This window comes from Hypanus sabinus, chromosome 7 (genome assembly GCF_030144855.1).
Source record: "Hypanus sabinus isolate sHypSab1 chromosome 7, sHypSab1.hap1, whole genome shotgun sequence".
Taxonomy (NCBI): domain Eukaryota; kingdom Metazoa; phylum Chordata; class Chondrichthyes; order Myliobatiformes; family Dasyatidae; genus Hypanus; species Hypanus sabinus.
The window spans coordinates 179,586,772-179,612,149 of NC_082712.1; the positions used below are offsets into that span (position 1 = coordinate 179,586,772).

A 25,378-nucleotide genomic window follows, 5' to 3' on the forward strand; every position below is an offset into this window, starting at 1 on the left:
TCACCATGTTTCTGGTGCTAACACGGCACGTCCACAACTCTCTAACCAGTACGTCCTTAGAATGTGGGAGGAAACTGGAGGACCTAGAGGAAACCATGTGATCATGAGGAGAACATACAAACCTCTTTACAGACATAGTAGATTGCTATACTATATAGTACAGTTTTAACAGTTTAACAGTTAGTGTTAAACTAACTGCTAAACCATCTCTGACCTGAAACATTAACTGTTTCTCTTCCAACAGCTGCGATTGATCTGCTGAGTATTTTTAGAATTTTTGATTTTTGTTTTAAGTTTACAGCATCTGTGCTTTAGATTTTTGAATAACTTCATAGTTATTATTGCAGCTTTGGACATTGATGTTGAAGATATGCATTCCAAAGACATGCCCATTCTTGTACTGTACATATTGTAAAGAATTTTTTAGACAAACTTGCACGAGCACAGACAAGTGGCAAAATGTCTTTAGGTGTTGGTAATTGGCGACAAAAAAACCAGAAAATGTGAAAATACTCAGCAGGTTAAAACGTACTGGTAGAATATAGAACAGTACAGGCCCTTCAGTCCACAATGTTGTGCCGATCTTTTAACCTATTCTATGATCAATCTAACTCTTCTCCCTTGTGCGTACCCACCACCCTCTGTGTAAACTAAAACCTACCTCTGACATCCCCTCATATACTTTCCTCCAATCACCTTAAAATTATGCCCTCTGTATTAGCCATTGCCACCCTGTGAAATGTCTGGCTGTCCACTTGATCTACTATGCTTTTTATTGTCTTATACATTTCTATCAACTTAGATGGAAATATAGATAGGTAGGTCATTCGATTTGCAGACAACAGAAAGATTGTTGGAGTAATGGTCAATGAAGAAGATTGTCAAAGGATACAATAGGATCAGTGTCAGATACGGGCAGAGTCATGCACTTTGGTAGAAGGAATAAAGGTTCTCTAAATGGGGTGAAAATTCAAAGATCAGAGGTGCAAAGGGACTTGGGAGTCCTCATGCAGGATTCCCTAAAGGTTAACTTGCAGCTTGAGTCAGTGGTGAGGAAAGCAAATGCAATGTTTGCATTCGTTTCGAGAGGACTAGAATACAAAAGCAAGGATGTAAAGCTGAGGCTTTATAAGGCATTGGTCGTAATACACTTGAAGTATTGTAAGTAGTTTCGGGCCTCTTATCGAAGAAAAGATGTGTTGGCATTGGAAAGGGTGCAGAGGAGGTACATGAAAATGATTCCAGGAATGAAAGGTTAAGGAGAAGGTAGGAAAAGGTTGAGAGGGATAATAAATCAGCAGGTTTGATGGTCTAAATGGCCTAATTCTGCTCCTCCTGTATGTGTTATGGTTTAAAGGGATTAAATAGTAATGGGCTGTGTAAAGAAACAGAGGGTCAATGACGAAGTGAAAGAAGTCAAGTTACCCTGACATTGTAAAAGCAAAAGCATTGTGCACATGCTATGTTGGCACTGGAATATGTGTCAACACTTGTGGCTGCCCACAGCACATCCTTGGGATGTGTTGGTTATTAATGCAAATGACATGTTTCACTGTGTGTTTCCATATACATCTGATAAATAAATGAATCTGAAATCAGAATGATAGAAATGATGTCTGAAATTCTTTGCAGCCTTTCAGATTCAATAGATCAAATGTACCTATTCAGAAGCTGAGCTAAGCCCCATTGAGAGAGCAAGGCAGAAGTCAGCATCGAAATGATGGCATGGGGGATGTGAGACAGGTAATTGGGCATGTGGAGCTATACTTGCAAGCTAGGTAGCCAATCAATGTCACAACACAATCTGATGTCTTTTGTCCTAGATTTAAGTGTTGTAATCTGCAGCATCTTGGGCAGGGGGTCCTGATGGATTTTCTGTGTTCACTGCCAAGTTCAGGAACAGTTATTACCCCTCAGTATCAGGCTCTTGAACCAGAGGGGTAACTTCACTCACCCCCAACACTGAACTGGTCCGATAACCTATGAACTTACTTTAAAGGACTCCTCATCTCATGTTCTTGATATTTATTGCTTATTTATTATTATTTTTGCTTCCTTATATTTGCTATTGGGTGGCAGGGCGGGGTATGCCTCTACCAAAGGAGATGTAAGGTGCTCTTTCCCCTCTGCTAGCCTGCAGACCACCTTTGGGCAAGGTGTAGCACCTCCTTAGCCCCCTGATTAGCATCATGTGAAGCCATGGGAGCAGGAGGTGGATGGTCATGTGAGCAGCTGGTGCAGATCACAAGTCCTAGTTATGTAACTACTGATGCCAAACAGACAATATCTGAAGAGTATTGATAATGGCTGGGTTCACATGTCTTGTAAAGTTACTGCCCAGAAGAAGGTAATGTCAAACCACTTCTATAGAAAAATTTGCCAAGAACAATCATGGTCATGGAATCAGAGTGGGAATTAGAATCAGGTTTATTATCACTGGCATAGGTCATGAAATTAGTTTTGTGGCAGCAGCATATTGCAATACATAATAAATAAATTACAATAAATATATATATGTTAAATGAAATAAATAGTGCAAAAAGAGAGGGGAAAAATAGTAATATAGTCTTCATAGGTTCAATGTCCATTCAGAAATCTAATGGCAGTAGGTAAGAAGCTGCTCCTGAACATTGAGTGTGTGTCTTCAGGCTCCTGTATCACCTCCCTGATGGTAGCAATGAGAAGATGGCAAGAGCAGGGTGATGGGGATCTTTAATGATGGATGCTGCCCTTTTGAGTCATCACTCCTCAAAAGATGCCCTCAATGCTGCGGACGTCATGATTACTCATGGCACATTACATGGCGTATGTTGTTCGACACGGCACAGTACATGATGATATTTACTGTGAATGCCCACAAGAAGAAGTTTCTCAGGGTTGTATATGGTGACATAAGTACTTTGATAATAAATTTACTTTGAACTTTGTCTTTCTGTACCATTGTTGGATAGAAGCACAAGTTAATGCTGTAAAAAATGGCTCAACATCCTACAAGCATCAAATATCCATAAAACCTCTTGAATTCTCTGATGTATAATTTGTTACTTAATTTACAGATATTAACCTGTGAAGATTGCTGTATCTTTATCACCAAAGGGACAATTTGGGAGAGTCTCTGGCCTGTGGTTCCTGCTTGGAATTCTGTGAAGCTGGCAGAAGTAAGTTTGCTCACTTTAAGCATTGTTAGTACATTGAAAGAACAGAAGGACTTGAGTTCAAATATTTCCTTATCTTTATCAATAGCCCAAATTTTTATGGCTCATAAATATCATCAGACTTGAGACTCCAGATGAACCTGCACAAGATAACATTATTGATGGTTAATACCTGTCGTACAACTGAGAATATGTCTTGATGAAGGGTCTCGGCTCGAAATGTCAACTGTATATTCCCCTTCATCGATGCTGCCTGACTTGTTGAGTTCCTCCAGCACTTTGTGTGTGTTGCTCTGGATTTGCAGCATCTGCTGAATCTCTTGTTGATAAATGTTGTCATTCTACAGAGCAGGTCTTCTTGGACATGAGTAACACTCCTATGCTGTTTTCTTCCCTGCTTAACATGCAACCTGCCATATCTTTGCCTTTAAGCACAGACGCACTGTACTTCTCAGGTTGCTGCAGACTGCTAGATTTCACATTCCGTGACAGAGACTGTAATTGGCACTGTGACATTCTGCTGCTCTCAGAGGATGCACCTGGAGCAACCACTCCATTGATAGACGCTGAACAAATATCATAGAACATAGACTCAATGGCCACCGTATTAGGTACACCTCTATACCTGCTTGTTAATGCAAATATCTAATCAGCCAATCATATGGCAGAAACTCAATGCATAAATTGCCAAGAGGTTCAGTTGTTCAGACCAAATATCAGCAGGGGAAGAATTGTGACTTTGACCGCAACCCCCCCCCCCCCCCCTTGCACGTGATAGCCAGAGTGTCAGACTCTTTGGTCTGCATGATACAGCAGCAGCACCTAGCCTACATTTTGGAATTTACGACTGACATACAGCACATCAAAGGGAAAATTAATGCTGTAGCTGATTACCTATCATGGCCCATCATTGATGCCATTCACATCGGGGTTGACTATGCTGGCATGGAAGTCGACCAAGCTACTAGGCTTACAGGGTAGCAGCCCTGCGGTTGACTGATGTCAAGTTCGGGGACCAGGAGTTTCTCTCCTGTGTGATATTTGAACTGGTTGCCCTTACCCTACAGTGCCTGCATCCAACGGGTAGGATTCACAGAAACTGGTTGCTTTAATATTTGTGTGGTACAGCCTTGGGAAGGACGTGCAAGACTGGAGTGCAACCTGTGTTGTGTGTCAGCAGGCAAAAATTTACCATCATGTCTGAGCACCATCGGTACCTTCCGAGCTCCCTGAGCAATGGTTTGACCATATCAATGTGGACCTGGTTGGTCCTCTTTCCTCCCCCCATGGTTTCATGCATTTCCTTACCTTGGTGGATTGTACTACCAGGTGGCCAGGGGTTGTCCCAGTAAAGTCAACGACGGCTGCAGATTTGGCTAAGGAGTTCATCAACACCTGGCTTGTTCAGTTCGGCCGTCTCCTGAATTTTCTTCTGACCATGGTCCCCAATTCATGTCAGACCTCTGGGCAACAGTGGCTCAGAACTTCAGTATTAAATAGCATCACATCATGGCCTATCACCTACAGTCCAATGGCCTGTGCAAGCAGTTTCACCACTCCTTAAAGGCTGCTCTGAGAGCCTCCCCGACGGATGAGTGTTGACACGATCATTTCTCGTGGGACCTGCTGGGACTCAGAATGTCTCCAAAAGAGGATCTACAGTCCTCCACAGTGATGCCATGACTGCCTGGTTGATGTTCTACAGTGTTCCGCCCTCCTCAGTAAACTCAGTTCTTTTACACTTACTCCTTCCTCCCATCATGGCATACAGAATCCGGGAGTGTCAGTTGACCTACATCTTCCATTGTTCATATTTGTCTGTCCTCATGCATATCATCACTCAGTTAAGATCCCTAACTAGCCCACAAAGCCATAGATGGTTCCACTACAGTATCATCTACATCATGACATGATCATATGCATGTCAGCACACCCTTGGATAAGCCAGGGGAGCTTGTTGTTACTCCAACCAAGATATATAGGACCCAAGCTGGGCAACTTGCACAAGCTCCAGAACGACTTTCAATGCCGGTTTTGGTGAATTGTGGGGGTGGGGGCACATATAGAGTAATGTCATTGGTGACAGATGACACACATTGTTCATAATGCTAACTGTTCTACATAATTCACAAACACTGTCATTGAGTCGTTGTCTTCATTTTAAGAGACATAATAACGTCGGTGTAAGGCTACTGCTCTTGGTTTGTAATGGAAGGGCTGCTGCTTTTGTTAAGCACATAAAGCAACTCTCGCATGTTTTATTCACAAACTCCTATAACTTGAATACTGATTAATAGATGGCGGCGGTAACTGGCGACTCTGCGCGTGCTCTGCTGAGCAAACTGCCCTCTACACTATCCTATAGCCGAGAAACCCTTCTAAACCTCCAATTTGCTACATCTAGCGAGATCAACAACAGCCTGGCGAAGTTACTGACCCAGCTGGAGATCATCGACATGCCAGAATTGCTTCAACTCCAGACCGTACCTGGACTAGATCGTCAAGGCCTGGTCTGAGGTCCACCATGTTCCCGGAGACCTGCGGCCTGCTACCGTGTCAGAGCGCCTGGAGACAAGGCCCATTCCGACCAGCACCTCTCCGAAGCAAATGAGCACACAGAAGTGATGTTGGAGACCTCAGGATACCTCCGATGCTTTCCCGGAGCGACCACCATAGAGCCTCGTTGGCGGCTATCCACAGCTGCCGGAAGTGAGGCCTCTGTCGCCGAGTTCGGAAATCGAGCCCGGGGCTCGGCTGGAGCGGAGGCCTCCGCAACCGTGACACAGTTCATGGACTTGTTTCAGCTGGCAGCCCGGCCCTCCGGGATAAGTGTCGGCTTTGGGGCCTGACCCGATCGACAGTCCGGGCCCCCGACAGTTGGAAGTGGCAGCAGAGCCTCCCCTGTCACTCAGCCCGACCTGGAGTGCCCGACAACGTGACCAACTGATCGAACCTCGCGGGACGTGTCCACCAACCTCAAAGAGCTGCCAACAACGCACTGCATCGATGGAAACCTGGAAAGATGTGCTATTTACCGAGGAAGCGTGGGAAAAGAGTTAGGCTGCTGGTCAGATTGAAGCAGAGGGGCTTTAGGATCCCTCTGCCCACCATCCTACTAGCTAATGTGCAAGCCATAGAGAACAAGGTGGATGATCTTAAAGGGAGACTCACCTACTGCAGGGAGATGCAGAGCTGCTGTGTATTCAGTTTCACAGAGACCTGGCTCTCTCCTGCCACCCCCGACTGTGCCATCCGACCAGAGGGATTTTTGATCCAGCTGATGGACTGCACGGCATCTTCGGGCAAGATGAAGGGAGGTGGAGTCTGCCTACTGATCAACACTGCATGGTGCTCGGACTTAGTGGCACTGACAAGTCCCTGCAGTCCGGACCTCGTACACCTGTCGGTGAAGTGTCATCCCTATTATCTGCCATGGGAATTCACCTCGGTCATACTGACAGTGGTCTACATTCCCCCCCAGGTGGACATGGAGTGTGCTGTGAATACACTGTATGCCAGCATCAGTGAACTTGAGACCAGGTATCCAGAGGATTTGCTCATTACAGCCGGGGACTTCAACCAGGCCAACCTCAGAAAAGCGCTGCCGGAGTTATACCAACATGTCTCCTGCTCCACGAGAGGCCTGAATATATTTGACCACTGCTACCGTTCCGTCCAATGACCTCACTTCAGAAAATCGGACCATCAGGCCGTACTCCTCCTCCCGGCTTACAAACAGAAACTGAAGTGGGAGGTCACGGTGTCAAAAGTGGTGTCGCGTTGGACAGAGGCAACGGATGAGGTCCTCCGTGACTGCTTTAAATCGGCGGACTGGTTAGTATTCAAGGACTCGGCAGCTAACCTTGATGAGTATGCCTCAGCTGTCATGGACTTTATCTGGAAATGCACAGAGGACTGTGTGTCTCACAAGACGATCCGGGTATTCCCTAACCAGAAGCCTTGGATGAATTATGAGGTCCAGTCCCTTTTGAAGGCTAGAGCTGCGGCTTTCAGGTCCGGAGATACCAGTCGCTACATGGAATCCAGGCATGAACTCCGGAAAGCCATTAAGGGCGCCAAGAGGCAATATTGAGCCAAGTTGGAAGCCCAGGCTAACCAGAGGGATGTCAGTAGACTGTAGCAGGGTCTAAATGAGATCACTGGGTGCAAAGAAAAGGCTGGGAATATCAATAACAGTAGCGCTTCTCTTCCTGACGAACTTAACGTATTCTACGCCAGATTCGAACAGAACAGGAGCCTACCACCCCCTCCGGATGAACCGCACCTGGTGGCATTGAGATTCATCGTCACCGAGGAGGACGTTAGAAGGGCCTTCCTGAAGATAAATCCAAGGAAGGCGATGGGCCCAGATGATGTCCCAGGATGGGTTCTCCGGGCCTGTGCAAGCAAGCTAGCTGGAGTGTTTGCTGACATCTTCAACTGCTCCCCGCTTCAGTCTAAGATCCCCTCGTGTTTTAAGAAGGCAACGATAATCCCGGTGCTGTGGCGGCTCATTTCCTAGCGTATGCGAACCGACTCACAATTAGATAGCCTACGGGGGTTTGCGAGCACAGAGCTTTGGAGCCTCTTCGCCATGGGGGGCCGGTTGACAGAGGCTTAAAAGTGAGGCTGAAGTTTTCGAATAAAGTTTTTCCTTCGACTGCAGTTACCGACTCCGTGTCGTAATTTTAGCGCTGTTTGTAGCACACCGCTACAATTGGTGACTCCGACGGTCCAAACGATTTTTGGACCAGAAATGACCGACGCCGCCTCTGTTCATGCGGTTTCGTTGAAACTGCCGGGTTTCTGGACACAGCGCCCGGACCTATGGTTCCAGCAAGCCGAAGCCCAATTCCACGTTCGCCGGATCACCTCAGAAGACACCCGCTACTACTACGTGGTGGGCTCCCTCGACCAGGACACAGCTGCCCAGGTCGCGGAGTTCGTACAGTCGCCCCCGGCAGACAGCAAGTACACGGAATTCAAAGCCCTGCTCCTCAGGATTTTCGGACTCTCACGGCGTGAGCGGGCTGCCCGTTTACTGCACCTGGATGGCTTGGGCGACAGACCTCCATCGGCTTTAATGAACGAGATGTTGTCTCTGGCCGAGGGACACACAGGCCTCATGTTTGAGCAGGCATTCCTGGAGCAGCTGCCCGAGGACATACGCCTGCTGCTGTCCGACGTGGATTTCAGTGACCCCCGGAAGGTGGCAGCCCGGGCGGACTTGCTGTGGAACGCCAAAAAGGTGAGCGGGGCGTCCATCGCACAGATCACCCAGCCACGCTCCCGGCAGCAAACCAGTCCAGGCCCGGCCGCAGAGCCCACTAACCCCCGGCCCAATGACCACTGGTGCTTCTACCACCAGCGGTGGGGCGCAGAAGCCCGCCGTTGCCGCCCGCCCTGCAAGTTCCCGGGAAACGCCAGGGCCAGCCGCCGCTGATGGCTACGGCGGCTGGCCATCGGGATAGCCTCCTGTATGTGTGGGATAGCAGGTCGGGACGCCGCTTTTTGGTCGATACTGGGGCTGAGGTCAGCGTTTTACCTCCGACAAGTTACGACACTCGCAGCAGGGCACCGGGTCCCCCCCTGAGGGCCGTGAATGGCAGCACAGTAAGGACCTATGGCACCCGTCAGGTGCAGCTGCAGTTCGGCCCCAGCCAGTTCACGTGGGACTTCACACTGGCCGCCGTAGCCCAACCGCTTCTGGGTGCGGATTTTTTGCGAGCTCACAGCCTGCTGGTTGACCTGCCCAGGAAGAGACTGGTACACGCCGAGACCTTTCAGACGTTCTCCCTGGGCGCGGCCCAGTTGCCAGCCCCTCACCTCGGCTCCATCACGCTGTCCGACAACGACTTCACCAGGGTCCTGGCGGAGTTCCCATCGGTTCTGGCACCGCAGTTCACAGCAGCCATGCCCAGGCACGGCGTACAGCACCACATCCCGACACAGGGACCACCCCTCCATGCCCGTGCTCGGCGGCTTCCCCCGGACAAGCTCCGACTGGCGAAGGAGGAGTTCCAGAGAATGGAGGAATTGGGGATCATCCGGCGGTCCGACAGCCCCTGGGCTTCCCCCCTGCACATGGTGCCCAAAGCGACGGGGGGCTGGAGACCGTGCGGCGACTACCGCAGGCTGAACGAGGCTACCACACCGGACCGCTACCCTGTGCCGCACATTCAGGACTTTGCGGCAAACCTGCACGGCGCCCGGATCTTCTCCAAGGTCGACCTTGTCCGAGGGTACCATCAAATCCCGATGCATCCTGACGACGTCCCCAAGACGGCTCTCATCACCCCGTTTGGCCTCTTCGAGTTCCTCCGCATGCCGTTCGGCCTGAAGAATGCCGCACAGACGTTCCAGCGGTTAATGGACGCGGTGGGACGGGACCTGGACTTCGCGTTCATCTATTTGGATGACATCCTCATAGCCAGCGGCAGTCGTCAGGAGCATCTGTCCCACCTCCGTCAACTCTGCGCCCGACTGAGTGAGTACGGTCTTACAATCAACCCTGCCAAATGCCAGTTCGGACTTGATACCATTGACTTCCTGGGCCACAGGATTACTAAAGACAGGGCAACCCCTCTGCCCGCTAAGGTAGATGCGGTCCGCCACTTCCCCCGACCCACCACGGTCAAAGGCCTTCAGGAATTCGTAGGTATGGTCAATTTCTACCGCCGCTTCCTCCCTTCAGCTGCCCGGATCATGCGCCCCCTGTTCGCCCTGATGTCGGGTCCGAGCAAGGACATTACCTGGGACGAGGAGTCCGCCGCCGCTTTCGTTCAAACGAAGGAAGCTTTGGCTGACGCCGCAATGCTAGTACATCCCAGAATGGACACCCCTACCGCCCTCACAGTGGACGCATCAAACACGGCAGTCGGTGGGGTGCTGGAGCAGCTCATCGCAGGTCGCTGGCAACCCCTGGCGTTTTTCAGCAAACACCTGCGGCCACCCGAGCTCAAGTACAGTGCTTTTGACCGGGAACTGTTGGCGCTCTACCTGGCAATCCGGCATTTCAGGTACTTCCTAGAAGGTCGGCCCTTCACCGCGTTCACGGACCACAAACCGCTTACCTTTGCGTTTACGAAAGCATCCGACCCCTGGTCATCCCGCCAGCAACGCCACCTGTCCTACATCTCTGAATACACAACGGATGTCCGGCACGTCTCGGGTAAGGACAATGTTGTGGTGGATGCGCTCTCTCGCCCTACCGTTCATGCCCTTTCCCAAGGGGTAGACTTTGAGGCACTGGCAGAGGCACAGCAGGCAGATGAGGAGATTCCGAGTTACAGAACCGCAGTCTCCGGTTTGCAGCTCCAGGACCTCCCCGTAGGCCCAGGTGAGAGGACCCTACTCTGTGACGTCGCCACCAACCAGCCCCGTCCGGTCGTCCCCGCAGCCTGGCGGCGACGTGTTTTCGACTCCATTCATAACTTGGCGCATCCCTCCATCCGGACAACTGTCCGGATGGTTTCCAGCAGGTTCGTTTGGCACGGACTCCGCAAACAGGTCAGTGAATGGGCCAGGACGTGCATGCACTGCCAGACGGCCAAGGTGCAGCGGCACACCAAAGCCCCACCGCAGCAGTTCCATCCCGCCCACCGGCGTTTCGACCACATTCATGTGGATATCGTGGGCCCCCTGCCAGTGTCGCGCGGAGCGCGTTACCTCCTGACTATCGTGGACCGGTTCACAAGATGGCCAGAGGCGGTCCCGCTCACCGACACCACCTCCGAATCTTGCGCCCGAGCCCTGATCGCCACCTGGATATCCCGCTTTGGTGTACCAGCCCACATTACCTCCGACAGAGGCGCCCAGTTCACCTCCAGCCTGTGGTCAGCTATGGCCAGCCTTTTGGGGACTCAGCTGCACCACACCACTGCCTACCACCCACAGTCGAACGGGCTAGTGGAGCGTTTCCACCGTCACCTGAAGTCGGCCCTCATGGCCCGCCTGCGAGGAGCCAACTGGGCGGACGAGCTTCCCTGGGTCCTTCTCGGCATCCGCACAGCGCCCAAGGACGACCTGCACGCCTCGTCGGCCGAGTTGGTATACGGCGCGCCCCTGGCCGTCCCCGGGGAGTTCCTACCAGCCCCGAGGGGGCAAGAGGAAGAACCCGCTGCAGTCCTGGGCAGACTTCGCGAGAAGCTCGGTAACCTGGCCCCCATACCCACTTCACAGCATGGGCGGCACCCGACCTGCGTACCCAAAGACCTACGGAACTGTAAGTTTGTGTTTGTACGAAGGGGCGGGCATCGGCCACCGCTGCAGCGGCCATACGAGGGGCCGTTTACGGTGCTCCGGAACAACGGGTCCACGTTCGTGCTGGACGTTGGGGGGAAGGAGGAGGTTTTCACGGTGGACCGCCTCAAGCCGGCCCATGTGGACCTGGCGCAACCGGCCGAGTTTCCGGCGCCTCGGCGCAGAGGCCGACCTCCCAAGCAGGTTCTGGCCCAGGCTGTGGACATTGGGGGGTGTATCGCCGGTTCTGGGGGGGGGTTATGTGGCGGCTCATTTCCTAGCGTATGCGAACCGACTCACAATTAGATAGCCTACGGGGGTTTGCGAGCACAGAGCTTTGGAGCCTCTTCGCCATGGGGGGCCGGTTGACAGAGGCTTAAAAGTGAGGCTGAAGTTTTCGAATAAAGTTTTTCCTTCGACTGCAGTTACCGACTCCGTGTCGTAATTTTAGCGCTGTTTGTAGCACACCGCTACAGTGCCAAAGAAAAGCAAGGTGGCATGCCTGAATGACTACCGACCTGTGGCTCTAACATCAATTGTTATGAAGTGCTTCGAGCGATTGGTTATGGCACACATCAACCATAACCTACCAGTCAACCTCGACGCTTTGCAATTCGCCAACTGGAGCAACAGGTCAACGGCAGATGCCATCTCTCTGGCACTACATTCCTCCTTAGAACACCTAGAGAATAAAGATGCATATGTAAGGCTCCTTTTCATCGACTACAGCTCTGCCTTTAATACCATCATTCCAAATAAACTGATTCCTAAGATCCGGAACCTGGGTCTTAACACTTAGATCTGCAGCTGGATCTTCAACTTCCTCACAGACAGGACCCAGGCTGTAAAGATAGGGGACAAGCTCTCCTCTACAATCACTCTGAGCACCGGTGCCCCACAAGGCTGTGTACTCAGCCCCCTACTGTACTCACCGTACACCTGTGAACACCCATAGTCAAGTTTCCATCGAACTCAATATATAAGTTTGCTGATGACACCACAATTGTAGGCCGTATCTCAGCTAATGATGAGTCTGAGTGCAGAGAGGAAATTAAGAACCTGGTGGCATGGTGCGAAGACAATAACCTATCCCTCAACGTCAGCAAGATGAAGGAATTGGTTGTTGATTTCAGAAGGAGTAGTGGACCGCACACGACCCTGTCTACATCGGTGGTGCGCAGATGGAACAGGTCAAAAGCTTTAAGTTCCTCAGGGTGAATATCACAAATTACCTGACTTGGTCTAACCAAGCAGAGTCCACTGCCAAGAGGGCCCACCAGTGCCTTTACTTCCTGAGAAAGCTGAAGAAATTTGGCCTGTCCCCCTAAAACCCTCACTAATTTTTATAGATGCGTCGTAGAAAGCATTCTTCTAGGGTGCATCACAAACTGGTATGGAAGTTGTCCTGTCCAAGACTGGAAGAAGCTGCAGAAAATCGTGAACATAGCCCAGCACATCACACAAACCAATCTTCCATCCTTGGACTCACTTTACACCACACGCTGTTGGAGCAGTGCTGCCAGGATAATCAAGGATAAGTCCCACCCCGCCAACACACTTTTTGTCCCACTTCGCTCCGGGAGAAGGTTCAGGAGCATGAAGATGCATACGGCCAGATTTGGGAACGGCTTCTTTCCAACTGCGATAAGACTGCTGAACAGATCCTGACCCGGATCTGGGCCGTACCTTCCAAATATCAGGACCTGACTTGCACTACCGTCCTTTACCTTTTCTATTTTCTAATTATGATTTATAATTTAAATTTTTATTATATTTACTTCGATTTGTACTTCAGGGAGCGCGAAGCGCAGAAACAAATATCACTGTGATGATTGCTCTAGTTTCAGTTGTTTGGTGACAATAAAGTGTTTGTACTTATATTTGATTTCTCCTTCCAGTAAAATAAATTGACCCTCAACCTTCTCTCTTCTGTTCTCCACTCTGGCCTCTTACCTATTCTCTTATCACCCCTGCCTATCACCTCTCCCTGATGCCCTGCCTACTTCCCTTTCACTTTCCTCTTCTATTAGGTATCTTTTTCTCCAGCCCTTTAATTCTCCGGCCCATCCGGCTTCACCTACCACTTAGTCCTCCTTCCCTTCCTCCCACCATTTTACAGTACCACAGATAAGTTAATAAAATATAATTCAAAATGCATGTAGTGCACAGCACAGGTAAACTGTACAGTAAACAGCTCACTGGCCTAGTGACGAGGCCTTAGCGATGGCAGAGTATTCATTAGACTCACAGCCTGAGGGAAGAAGCTGTTACTCAGTCTGGCAATCAGTCCTGATGCTGCTGTATCTCCTTTTTGAAGGTAGTGGGTTAAACAAATGTGGGATGGGTGGTAGGGATCCTCAACAATGCTTCATGTCCTTTGTCTGCAACACTGCCGGTAAATATCACAAATGTGAGGGAGCCAGAATTTGACAATCCTCTTAGCAGTTTTTACTATCCTCTGTAGGGTCTTGTGGTTCGATGCCTTGCAGCTTCCATACCACACAATGATGCAGCCAGACAGGTCACTCTTGATGGTGCTCCTGTAGAAAGTTGTTAGAATGGGGGCAGGGAACCTTACACAACTCAATCTCCTCTGAAAGGCTTGCAGGTCATTCTCAACCACTTGTTTATGGGTCACAGGGAAAAGGTAATAAATGCTGGATATTCCATCCTGTTTGTGCCCCATAACAGTCTTTCACATGTGAAAGCATCAAGCACCATTGCAACTTACATTTGGAAAAGCCCCAAGAATAAATTTGTTGGAGTTGACATCCTAGCAGAGTAGATTTTCAAGGTGCCTTGCTGCTGTTCTCCCTGAAGAGTTGTGCTTCAGCCCACCAACAATTACATTATTGAACAAGCTATTGTGACTATAGCTCATGAACCAGGGGTCCCAAGTTTAAATCCATCCACGGCAGATAGGAGGTCGAAATTCCATTAAATCATTAATGATTTAAAAAGCTATTATCAGTAACTGTGACTCACCTGGTTCAATAATGTACTTTAGGAAAGGAAATCTGTTTGTTCTTATTGCAAGACTTCAAATCTATACAGTGTACAGTAAAATTCCAATTATGCACCCCCCTCCCCATGGGACTGTAGTGCTGGACTAGCAGATTTTCGGGACTATTGAAGGATATTTTTACCTGTTACAGAGTGGTATAATAAATATTCAGTGGGAATTGGAGTTTAAACAAGGAGGGGAATATACCAGTCCCCCCAGACCAGGCTGTGGTACAAATCTGCCCACATTCCTGGCTCATGGTGTTCTGACTGCAGAGTCCACTGGCATTCTGGATCCCTGGCATGCATTCTGAATGAGCTAGGGGCTGGAGCATTCGGATTTTTGAACAACTGGATGCCAAATATTCAAAAGTTTGATTTGTAACTGTCCTTTGAAGTGGCTCCCTAAACTACTTTATTCCAATCTAAATCTTAAGTGGTCAATCGTCAACATAGTGGAACATTTGTTTTAAATTTGCTCTAATGTTAGACAATAGCAGAAAACTGTGAAGGACTTGGTGACAAGCTTGCAAGATTTCTTGAAGGAGTTTGGAGCTCTGATCCTCTGCCTTTGACACTCCTGTATATGGCTCAGGTTCAAACTCCCCTGATGTGCCTCGTGAAGTTTTGCAACCTGACTTAAAATTCCTTGGCCTGCAAGTAATGAAAGCACTAATGCATAAGTAATAATTTGAATATAGCACCATGGTAGCATAGCAGTGAGCCAAATGCTATTACAGCTCGGGCGTCAGGATAGAGTTCAATTAGGACGTCCTCTGTAACAAAGTTTGTACGTTCCTTTGCATGAGCACATGGGGTTTCCTCTGGGTGCTCCAGTTTCCTTCCAGATTTCAAAGTTGTACTGATTAAGTTAATTGGTCATTGTAAATTGCCCTATGATTAGGCTAGGGTTAAAATCAGTGAGTTGCTGGGTGGTGTGGCTTGAAGGGCCTGTGAAGCGCTGTAAGTAAAAATAAAGAATACTATTGTGCACTTTTGCTTTAAATTTATCTTTATTCATGGACTGAATTATTTAGAAACTGAATTGTAATAGTCACTCCAAAAATGAAATGTATCACAATTTTATTAAATGAAATTTCAATTTTCCTCATTCACATTCCGCTTTCAGATTATCAATGGAACTACATCAATGCCCACCCTTTGTAACGCACACAGGAACAGCAAGAGTCAGGGTGCTTGAATTTGGACATCCTAGTTTGCTAAATCCCAGTCCGGTTGTTAAAGATGAAACTGGTCTCCTTATTGAAGAATATCTTTCACCCTCAAAACTGGTGAGAAATTTAAATCAAATACTTTGTGGAAAGAATTCTGTGCAGTGATTTTCTAAGCCAATAAACTGAACTGTGGATATAAAAATAATGTGTTGGAGCTGTCAGCTGTTTTGAGAATTTCTGTACTAGGTGTGAAAACTTGGAGATCTGCAGTGAAAAGCATATACTGTTGTAACAGACAAATCAGCCTTGTTCTAGTATATGATATGATAAGATAAAACTTTATGTATCCTGAAAGAAATTATTTTTGCAAGTTTGCGCAGTCAGAAATACATATTTTAAATACAAAATGTAAGCATTGAGGTACAAAAAAAATACAAAATGTGCATTAAAACGTAATAGTGCAAAATACAGATGTGCAATGAAACCATATACTGAAGGAGGAGGAGTTGTAGAGTCTTATAGCCCCAGGGAGAAAGGATCAGTGGTGTACCTGGGTGGAATTCGTCTGTTACTAAAGGTGCTCCTCTGTTTGCCCAGGATGTCATGGAGGGGTGAGGGGGATTGTCCATAACGCTCCGTAGCTTCTGCGGCATCCTGCTCTCAGATACAACCCCAGCGAATCCAGTTCCACCCCCAGAACAGAACCAGCCTTCCTGACGAGCTTGTCCATCTTCTTGGTGACAGCTGCTCTCTTCCTGCTGCCCCAGCAGACCACAGTGCAGAATAGAATGCTGGCCACCACTGAGTTGTAGAACATCTGCAGCATAGTACTGCAGACGTTGAATGATAGTGTGGTGTTGAACTACATGGTCACTCTTTGGTCATTCTCTGCATTTATCTATTCGTAAGGCCAGTGATGTGGGGGTGGAACTGGACTCTCTGACGGCGGTGTCTGAAAAGAGGATGCTGTCCAAGTTGCATACCATCTTGGACAATGTCTCCCATCCACTCCATAATGTACTAGTTAGGCACAGGAGTTCATTCAGCCAGAGACTCATTCCACCAAGATGCAACACTGAGCATCATAGGAAGTCATTCCTGACTGTGGCCATCAAACTTTACAACTCCTCCCTCGGAGTGTCAGACACCCTGAGCCAATAGGCTGGTCCTGGACTAATTTCCACTTGGCATAATTTACTTATTATTATTTTATTATTTGTGGTTCTATATTGCTATATTTCTACACTATTCTTGGTTGGTGTGACTGTAACAAAACCCAATTTCCCTCGGGATCAATAAAGTATGTCTGTCTGTCTGTTTATTTATATGGAGATACAGTGAGTAACAGGCCCCTCTGGCCCAATGAGCTGTGCCACCTAGTAACATGCCTATTTAATCCTAGCCTAATCACAGGACAATTTACAATGGCCAGTTAATCTATTATCCAGTATGTCTTTGAACTGTGGGAGGAAGCCCATTTGCACTTGGGAAGGAATGTACAAACTTAACACAAAGTACACTCCAGATGCTGTGGTCAAATCAACACGTACAAGCAGGCTGGATGAACTCAGCAGGTCGGGCAGCATCCATTGAAAGGAGCAGTCAACGTTTCAGGCAGAGACCCTTCATCAGGACTGAAGAAGGAGGGGGCAGGGGCCCCATAAAGAAGGTGGGGGGAGGGTGGAAAACCAATCTGAGGAAAGATCAAGGGGTGGGGGAAGGGAAGCAGGGAGGGGATAGGCAGGAGAGGTGAAGAAGGAATCTAAGGGGAAAGCACTATGGGTAGTAGAAGAAGCCAGAGTCATGAGAGGTGATAGGCAGCTAGAAGAGGAGACAGGAGTGAAGGTGGGATGGGGGAAGGGAGAGGGAAGGAATTACCGGAAACTGGAGAATTCGATGTTCATACCAAGGGGCTGGATACTACCCAGACGGTATATGAGGTGTTGCTCCTCCAACCTGAGTTTGGCCTCATCATGGCAGTAGAGGAGGCCATGTATGGACATATCCGAATGGGAGTGTGAAGCAGAGTTGAAGTGAGTGGCAACCGGGAGATCCTGTCTGTTGTGGCGGATGGAGCGGAGGTGCTCGACAAAGCAGTACCCCAATCTGTGTCGGGTCTAGCTGATGTAGAGGAGGCCGCACCAGGAGCACCGGATGCAATAGATTACCCCAACAGACTCACAAGTGAAGTGTTGCCTCACCTGGAAGGACTGTTTGGGGCCCTGAATGGTGGTAAGAGAAGAGGTATAGGGACCAAGGTATGAACATCGAATTCTCCAACTTCTGGTAATTCCCTCCCTTTCCCTTCCTCCATCCCACTTTCACTCTGTCTCCTCTTCTAGCTGCCTATCACCTCTCTCATGATTCTGCCCTCTTCTACTACCCATAGTGCTTTCCCCTTCACCTCTTCACCTCTCCTGCCTATCCCCTCCCTGCTTCCCCTCCCCCACCCCTTGATCTTTCCTCTGATTGGTTTTCCACCCTCCCCCCACTTTCTTTATGGTGCCCCTGCCCCCTCCTTCTTCAGTCCTGACGAAGGGTCTCGGCCCGAAACGTTGACTGCTCCTTTCAATGGATGCTGCCCGACCTGCTGAGTTCATCCAGCTTGTTTGTATGTGTTAATGTACAAACTTGCTTACAGAGGACACCAGAATTGAACTCTGAGCTGCGACGCCCTTAGCTGTTATAGTGTCCCGCTAACTACTACACTACCATGCTGCTCCAATTGCTGTACCAAGCTGTGATGCACCCAGATGGGGTGCTTTCGGTGGTGTATCCATCTCTGTCACTGGGCAATATTACCCTTCGGATTTCTGACAAACTGTGATCTGAAATGTGAACTCTTTCTCTCTTTGCTGGTGCATGATTTGCTGAGTAGTTCAAGCAGTGTCTGTTTTTACTTCAGATTTAGATTTTCATTTATCATTTGGTTCCTAATTGACTGCATGTTAACTTTGTGATACCTGTGCAGGAGCACCGTCATCTTCCTGAAGACTAACACCTTTCAGTCTCTCTCCGATTTAAACATAAAACTCCTCTAGCTTACCGCTTCTTTTTCCACAAGTAACACAATCTGTATGGTACCAGTGACCCAAGTACGTTCTTCCCGTGACTACGTGGGTTTCTTCCCACAGTCCAAAGACGTACCGTCTGATAAGTTAATTGGTCATTACAAATTGTCCCGTGATCAGGTTAGGGTTATATCGGGAGTTGCTTGCTGGCATGGCTCGAAGAGTTTATTCTAGGTTGTACTTCAATAAATAAGAAATAAAAATTGCATTTTTTTTACTTTATATTTCTTCTCCCAACTCTGGCTTGGAATTTTGTTAAATTTATTGGTGACTATGCGATGTATATTTGCTTTATGTATGTTCTCATCAGTTCACCCAATCAAAACTTTAAATATAAAGTCTTCTATTGAGTTATGTCTTTATTTGGAAAAAGTCCCTGACTATTTGATCTTCTGGAGGAATAACCTCTGTGTGGTATTGTCCTTGTGGATAGATTTTGCACCAACCTGTGTCCTTATGGCTTTCTGTGGATTTTGGACTGATTCCATTGTATACTTTAAACTGTGTCTTTGTGATCAATACACAATGCTATTACAACTGGGGTCTTTGGAATTCAGAGTTCAGTTCTGGCATTCTCTGTAAGAAAGTATGTACGTTCTTCCCATGTGCTTGTGAGTTTCCTCTGGGTGCTTCAGTTTCCTTGCACAGTCTGAAGATGTGCTGGTTAGCTGGTTAACCGGTCATTTTAAATTGTCCTGTGATTGACTTGGAATTTTTTTAGATTTATTGGTGACTGTTATGTATATTTGATTTCTCTGTTTGTTCTCATCAGTTCACCCAATCAAAACTTTTAATATAAAACTTCTATTAAGTTATCTCTTTACGTGGAAAAAAATCCCTGACTATTTGGTACCTTCAGGATGTATGACCTCCATCTGGTATCATCTTTGTGGATAAATTTTGCATCTCCTGTGTCTTTATGGCTTTCTGTTGGTCTTGGAATGATTCTGTAGATGTTTCTCTTCTTCCCTAGCTAAGTTCTCAATGTACATTACACTGTTTCTTTGTGATCAACACCAGTGCAACCAGTGAAAATACGACGTTGCAATTTCCCTCATCTGCATGGACGGGTTTATCTGCTGCAAACAAAAGTAAATCTGCAGATGCTGGATAACCAAGCAACACACACACAGTGCTGGATGAACTCAGCAGGTCAAGCAGCATCTGTGGAAAAGAGCACTGTCGATGCTTTGGGTCGAGACCCTTCAGCAGGACTGGAAAAAAGTGCTGAGGAGTAGATTTAAAAGGTGGGGGAGGGAAGGGAGAAACACCAGGTGATGGGTGAAACTGGGAGAGGGAGGGATGAAGGTGATGGGTGAAAGAGATACAGGCTGGAGAAGGAGGAATCTAATGGAGGACAGAGGCCATGGAAGAAAGAAAAGGGGGAGGAGCAGCGAGGGAGGCGATGGGCAGGTAGGGAGATAGGTGAGAGAGGGAAGAGGGAATGGGGATTGGTGAAGGAGATGAGGGGGAGCCATTACCAGAAGTTCAAGAAATCGCTGTTTATGCCATCAGGTTGGAGGCTACCGGACACAGTGTATGACCCGAACAGACTCACAGGTGAAGTGTCGCCTCACCTGGAAGGAGTATTTGGGGCCCTGAATAGTGGTGAGGGAGGAGGTGTAGGGGCAGGTGTAGCTCATGTTCCGCTTGCAAGGGTAAGTGCCAAGAGGGAGATCAATGGGGAGTGACGAATGGACAAAGGAGTTGCATGGGGAGCGAGCCCTGCGGAATGCAGAATGTGTGGGGGAGGGAAAGATATACCTGTTGGAGATGGTGGAAGTTGCGGAGAATTATGCGCTGGACATAGAGGCTGGTGGGATGGTGGGATGGTGGGTGAGGGCAAGAGGAACCATATCCCTGCTGGTGTGGTGGGAGGAAGGGGTGAAAGCAGACGTGTGAAGTGGAAGAGATACAGTTAAGGGTAGTGTTGATGGTCCCCTTTGAAGAAGGAGGACATTTCCTTCATTATGGAATGAAAAACCTCATCCAGGGAGCAGATGTGATAGAGACAGAGGAATTGAGAGAAGGAGATGGGAAGAGGTATAGTCCAGGTAGCTGTGAGAGTCCGTGGGTTTATAAAAAAACATCAGCAGATAAGCTGTTTCCAGAGAAAGAGACAGGGAGATTGAGAAAGGGGAGGGAGATGTTGGAAGTGGACCAGGTAAATTTGGGGGCAAGGCAGAAATTGGAGGCAAAGTGGATGAAGTCGACAAGTTCTGTGTGGGTGCAGGATGCATCACCAGTGCAGTCATTGATGTAGCGTATGAACAATGGGGGATGTCCACCAGTGTAGGCTTGGAACATAGACTGTTCTATGTAGCTGACATAAAGGCAGGCATAGCTGGAACCCACGTGAGTGCCCACAGTTATACCTTTTATTTGAAGGAAGAAGGAGGAGCCAAGTGGGGACAAGTTCCACTAGATGGAGGAGAATGGCGGAGGGGAACTGGGGTCTGGTGCCCAGAAAGAAATGGAGACCTTTGAGGCCATACTGGTGGGGGTGGAGGTGTCTCATCGTATGTATGGTGCTCCCAGTGTAGCCTCCTGTACACTGGAGAGACCTAACGGAGATTGGGAGACTGCATTGCCGAGCACCTACAATCTGTCTGCCAGAAAAGCAGGATCTCCCTGTGCCAGCCATTATAATTCCACTACCCATTCCCATTCCTATTTGTCTATCTGTGGCCTCCTCTACTGTCATGATGAGGCCACACTCAGGTTGAAAGAACATCTTGTATTCTGCCTGAGTAGCCTCCAACCTGATGGATTGAACAGCGATTTCTCAAACTTCTGGTAATGCCCCCCACCTCTCCTTCACCATTCCCCATCCCCTTTTCCCTCCTCACCTTATCTCCTTGCCTGCCCATTGCCTCCCTCTGGAGCTCCCATCCCCTTTTCTTTCTTCCATGGCCTTCTGTCTTCTCCTATTAGATTCCTTCAACAGCCCTGTATCTCTTTCACCAACCAACTTCCCAGCTCTTTAATTCACTCCTCCCACTCCCGGTTTCACCTGTCACCTTGTGTTTCTCCCTCCCTTCCTCCTGCCTTTTAACTATACTCCTCATCTTTCTTTCTCCTGTCCTGTTTAAGGTTCTCTGCCTGAAAAGTTGTACTCTTTTCCTTAGATGCCGCCTGGCCTGCTGAGTTCCTCTAGCATTTTGTGTGTGTTACTTGGTTTATCTGCCAAGTAGCTGCTCTTCTATAGGTTCAATCATTCTCTAGGATTTAGTGTCAAATCATTGTGTAACGACCTGTCCAACCAATGGTACTCTGCAAGGATCATTGATGGAGCTTCCATATATAATTAAATTTGGATGGACAAAGAACACTACAGCACAGTGCAGGCCTTACAGCCCACAATATTGTGCCAATCCTTTTAACCGACTCCAAGATCAATCTAACCCTTCCTTCCTATGTAGCCCTCCACTTTTCTTTCATCCATGTACCTGATAGTCTCTTAAATGTCGCTAATGTATCTGCCTCTAACACTCCTGGCAACCCATTCCATCTCCCACCACTCTCTGTATGTATATATAAAAAAACCCACCTCTGATATCCCCTACAATTTCCTCCAGTCCCTTAAAAATATGCCCCTAGGAAAAAGTCTCTGGCTGTCACTCGATCCGTGCTTTTTATTGTTTTCTACATCTCTAACAACTTTAATGGAAATTAAATGGAAATGTAGGTCAGTAAATTTGCAGACAACAGAAAGGTTGTTGGAGTTGTGGACAGTGAGGAAGGTTGTCAAAGAATACCACAAGATATAGATCAGAGACAGATATGGGCAGAGAAATGGCAGATGGAGTTTAATCCAGGCAAGTGTGAGGTGTGAGGTCAAAAGTGAGGGGCAAGTATTCAGTTAATTGCAAAACTCTTAAAAGCATCAATGTACAGAAAAATTTTGGGAAGGAGCAAGTACATAGTACCCTGAAAGTAACCCAGCATACAGATAGGATGGTAAGGAAAGCATATGGCATGCTTGCTTTATTGGCTTGGGTGTAAGGAAGTCATGTTGCAACTGTTCAGAAACATAGAAAACCTTCAGCAGTTGGGCCAAACATGTCCTTACCTTAGAAATTACTAGGCTTACCTCTAGTCCTCTACTTTTCTAAGCTTCATGTACCTATCCAAAAGTCTCTTAAAAGACCCTATCGTATCCGCCTCCACCACCATTGCTGGCAGCCCATTCCACACACTCATCACTCTCTGAGTAAAAACTTAGCCCTGACATCTCCTCTGTACCTACTCCCCAGCACCTTAAACCTGTGTCCTCTTGTGGCAACAATTTCAGCCCTGGGAAAAGGCCTCTGACTATCCACACGGTCAATGCCTCTTATTATCTTATAGACCTCTATCAGGACACCACTCATCCTCCGTCGCTCCAAGAGAAAAGGCCAAGTTCACTCAACCTGTTTTCATAAGTCACACTCCCCAATCCAGGCAACATCCTTGTAAATCTCCTCTGCACTCTTTCTGAAGTTTAAAAACTTTAGTTGGGCTGCACTTGTAGCTTTGTGTGTGATTCTTGTCGCCACAGTACAGAAAGGATTTGGTGGCTTGGAGAGGCTGGAGAAGTAGTTTGCCAGGATGCTGCCTGGACTAGGGTGTGTGAGCTATAAGGAGAGGTTGGACAAACTTGGGCTGTTTTCTCTGGGGCATCGGAGACTGAGGGAGGAACTGATAGAAGTTTATAAAATTGAGAGGCAAAGATACAGTGGACAGTCCCAGAATAGAAAAGTCGAATACTAGAGGGTATAGCTTTAAGGTGAGCAGGGTTAAATTTAAAGGAAATCTGCAAAGCAATTCTTTCACTCAGTGATTGGGCTGCCAGGGTTGGGTGTAGAAGCAGATACCAATGTGGTATTTAAGAAGCTTTTAGGCAGATTCATGATGGAACTGAATAATGTTCAATCAGAAGAGATTTAGTGTCATTTGGCATCATGTTCAGCCCAGACATTGGGCTGAAGGGCCTATTCCTATGCTGTACTGTTCACTGTTCTGGGTGAAGTGGGGTTACCGTTGCAGAGGGATAATAAATCAGTCACTCAGCGATTCAAGAACAGTTTCTTCCCCTCTGCCGTTGGATTCCTAAATGGACATTGAACCCATGAACATTACCTCTCTTTTTTAATATATATTATTTATTTTTGCATGATTTTTAATCTATTCAATATGTGTATGCTTAAATTTTATTTATTATTATTATTATTCTGTTCTATATTATGTATTGCATTGAACTGCTGCTGCTAAGTTAACAAATTTCACGTCACATGCAGGTGGTGATAAATCTGATTCTGACGATGGAATGGAGAAGAGTTGATGGGCTGAATGGCCTAATTCTGCTCGTGTCTTATGGTTTTATCAGGGTCTTCCCACCTGGGGTCTACAGCTCCCTTGCTTCATGGGATAACTGGGATGTCCATGACATAAAAAGAAAGTTTGGTAACCCCTGGTCTGAATAATCACAGCCTTATTAAGGAAGGACTTCTATAGCCCAAAGTTATTGCTGAGAAGCTGGTTTCTAGACTGATTCCTCTGTGCTTGCTTCTAGCATTCTACATCATGTTGCAGGATAAATCTGGTCATGCTCTGAAATACCTCCTGTTATTGCTCCTCCAGTACTTATATTGTCTGTTGCCACTTTTAGGGACCTATTCACCTGTTCATCACTGTTCCTCAGAACCTAATGCTTACTGGGCATGTCCATCCCTGGTTTAAATTCCCTTTAGCCTGTGCCTACACTATTGCAGTAACTGAGGATGAGATCCAAGTCATGGCTGCCTTGTTCATGAAACATTTGAGAGGATGGGGCTTGAGTTCAAATACAGATCCTCTGGCAACTTGTCCCAGTCGTACAACACCCCTATCTAACAATCGCTTCTTTGAACACCTTCGCTTCATTCACTGCAAAAAGCAGGATTTCCTGGTGGCTACGCATTCCAATTTGACTTCCTATTCTAATTGTGTTACATAAGTTGTTACACTAACCACTATGCTACCATGCTACCCTAGTTACTCAGAGCCTGCAAACTCCCCAGCTGCCCACCCTATCAGACATCTCCTCACCTGTATGGAAGGATCTCAGGGTGCCATCTTATCTTCATCAGTCACGTCAGAAGAGACACTTATTCATGGAATGCATGTGTCTGTCAAGTTGTTATCTAAAACTTTGACAAACTTCTATGGAGTTGTGGTGGAGAATATATTGACTGGCTGCATCATGGCCTGCTGTGAGAACACCAATGCTCTTGATGGAAAAGCCTGCAAAAAAGTAGAGGATATGTAATGGCAAAAGTAGTTAATCACAGGTAAAGCCCTCCCCACCACTGAACAAATCTACAAGAAGGAAAACAGCATCCATCATCATCACCATCCAGGACATGCTCTCTTTTCACTGTTACCGTCACAAAGGAGATACAGGAGCCTCAGGACTTGCACCACCAGGTTCAGGTACAGTTATTACTTCACAACAATCAAGCTCCTGAACCAAAAGGGATAACTTCATTCAACTTCACTCACCTCAAACACTGAACTGTTCCCATAACCATTTTCAAGGACTCTTCATCGCATGTTCTTGACATGCTGAATTTGGTTCTTACACGCTGACTTTGGTTCTTCGCGGAAAAGGAACCCGCTCTTGGAGTCTCAAGATTGGCCACTTTTCGATATGCCGAGGATATGGTGTAGAAACCGAGTGCGCCTTCAGGGTGCCAGATTTTCGTGGCTCTGG

General features: G+C 47.6%; 1 protein-coding gene across 4 annotated transcripts in view; it reads left to right on the top strand.

The window, feature by feature from the left end:
• The window catches only part of lrrc56 (leucine rich repeat containing 56), a 272,028-nt gene that overhangs the window by 34,317 nt on the left and 212,333 nt on the right, over window positions 1–25,378 (top strand). For all 4 annotated transcript variants that reach the window (XM_059976253.1, XM_059976254.1, XM_059976255.1 and 1 more), the window contains exons 2-3: window positions 3,057–3,158; window positions 15,529–15,691. In XM_059976253.1, coding sequence (XP_059832236.1) covers window positions 15,536–15,691 — 156 coding nt within the window. In that variant the 5' untranslated portion in view covers window positions 3,057–3,158; window positions 15,529–15,535. The remainder of the gene's footprint in view (window positions 1–3,056; window positions 3,159–15,528; window positions 15,692–25,378) is intronic.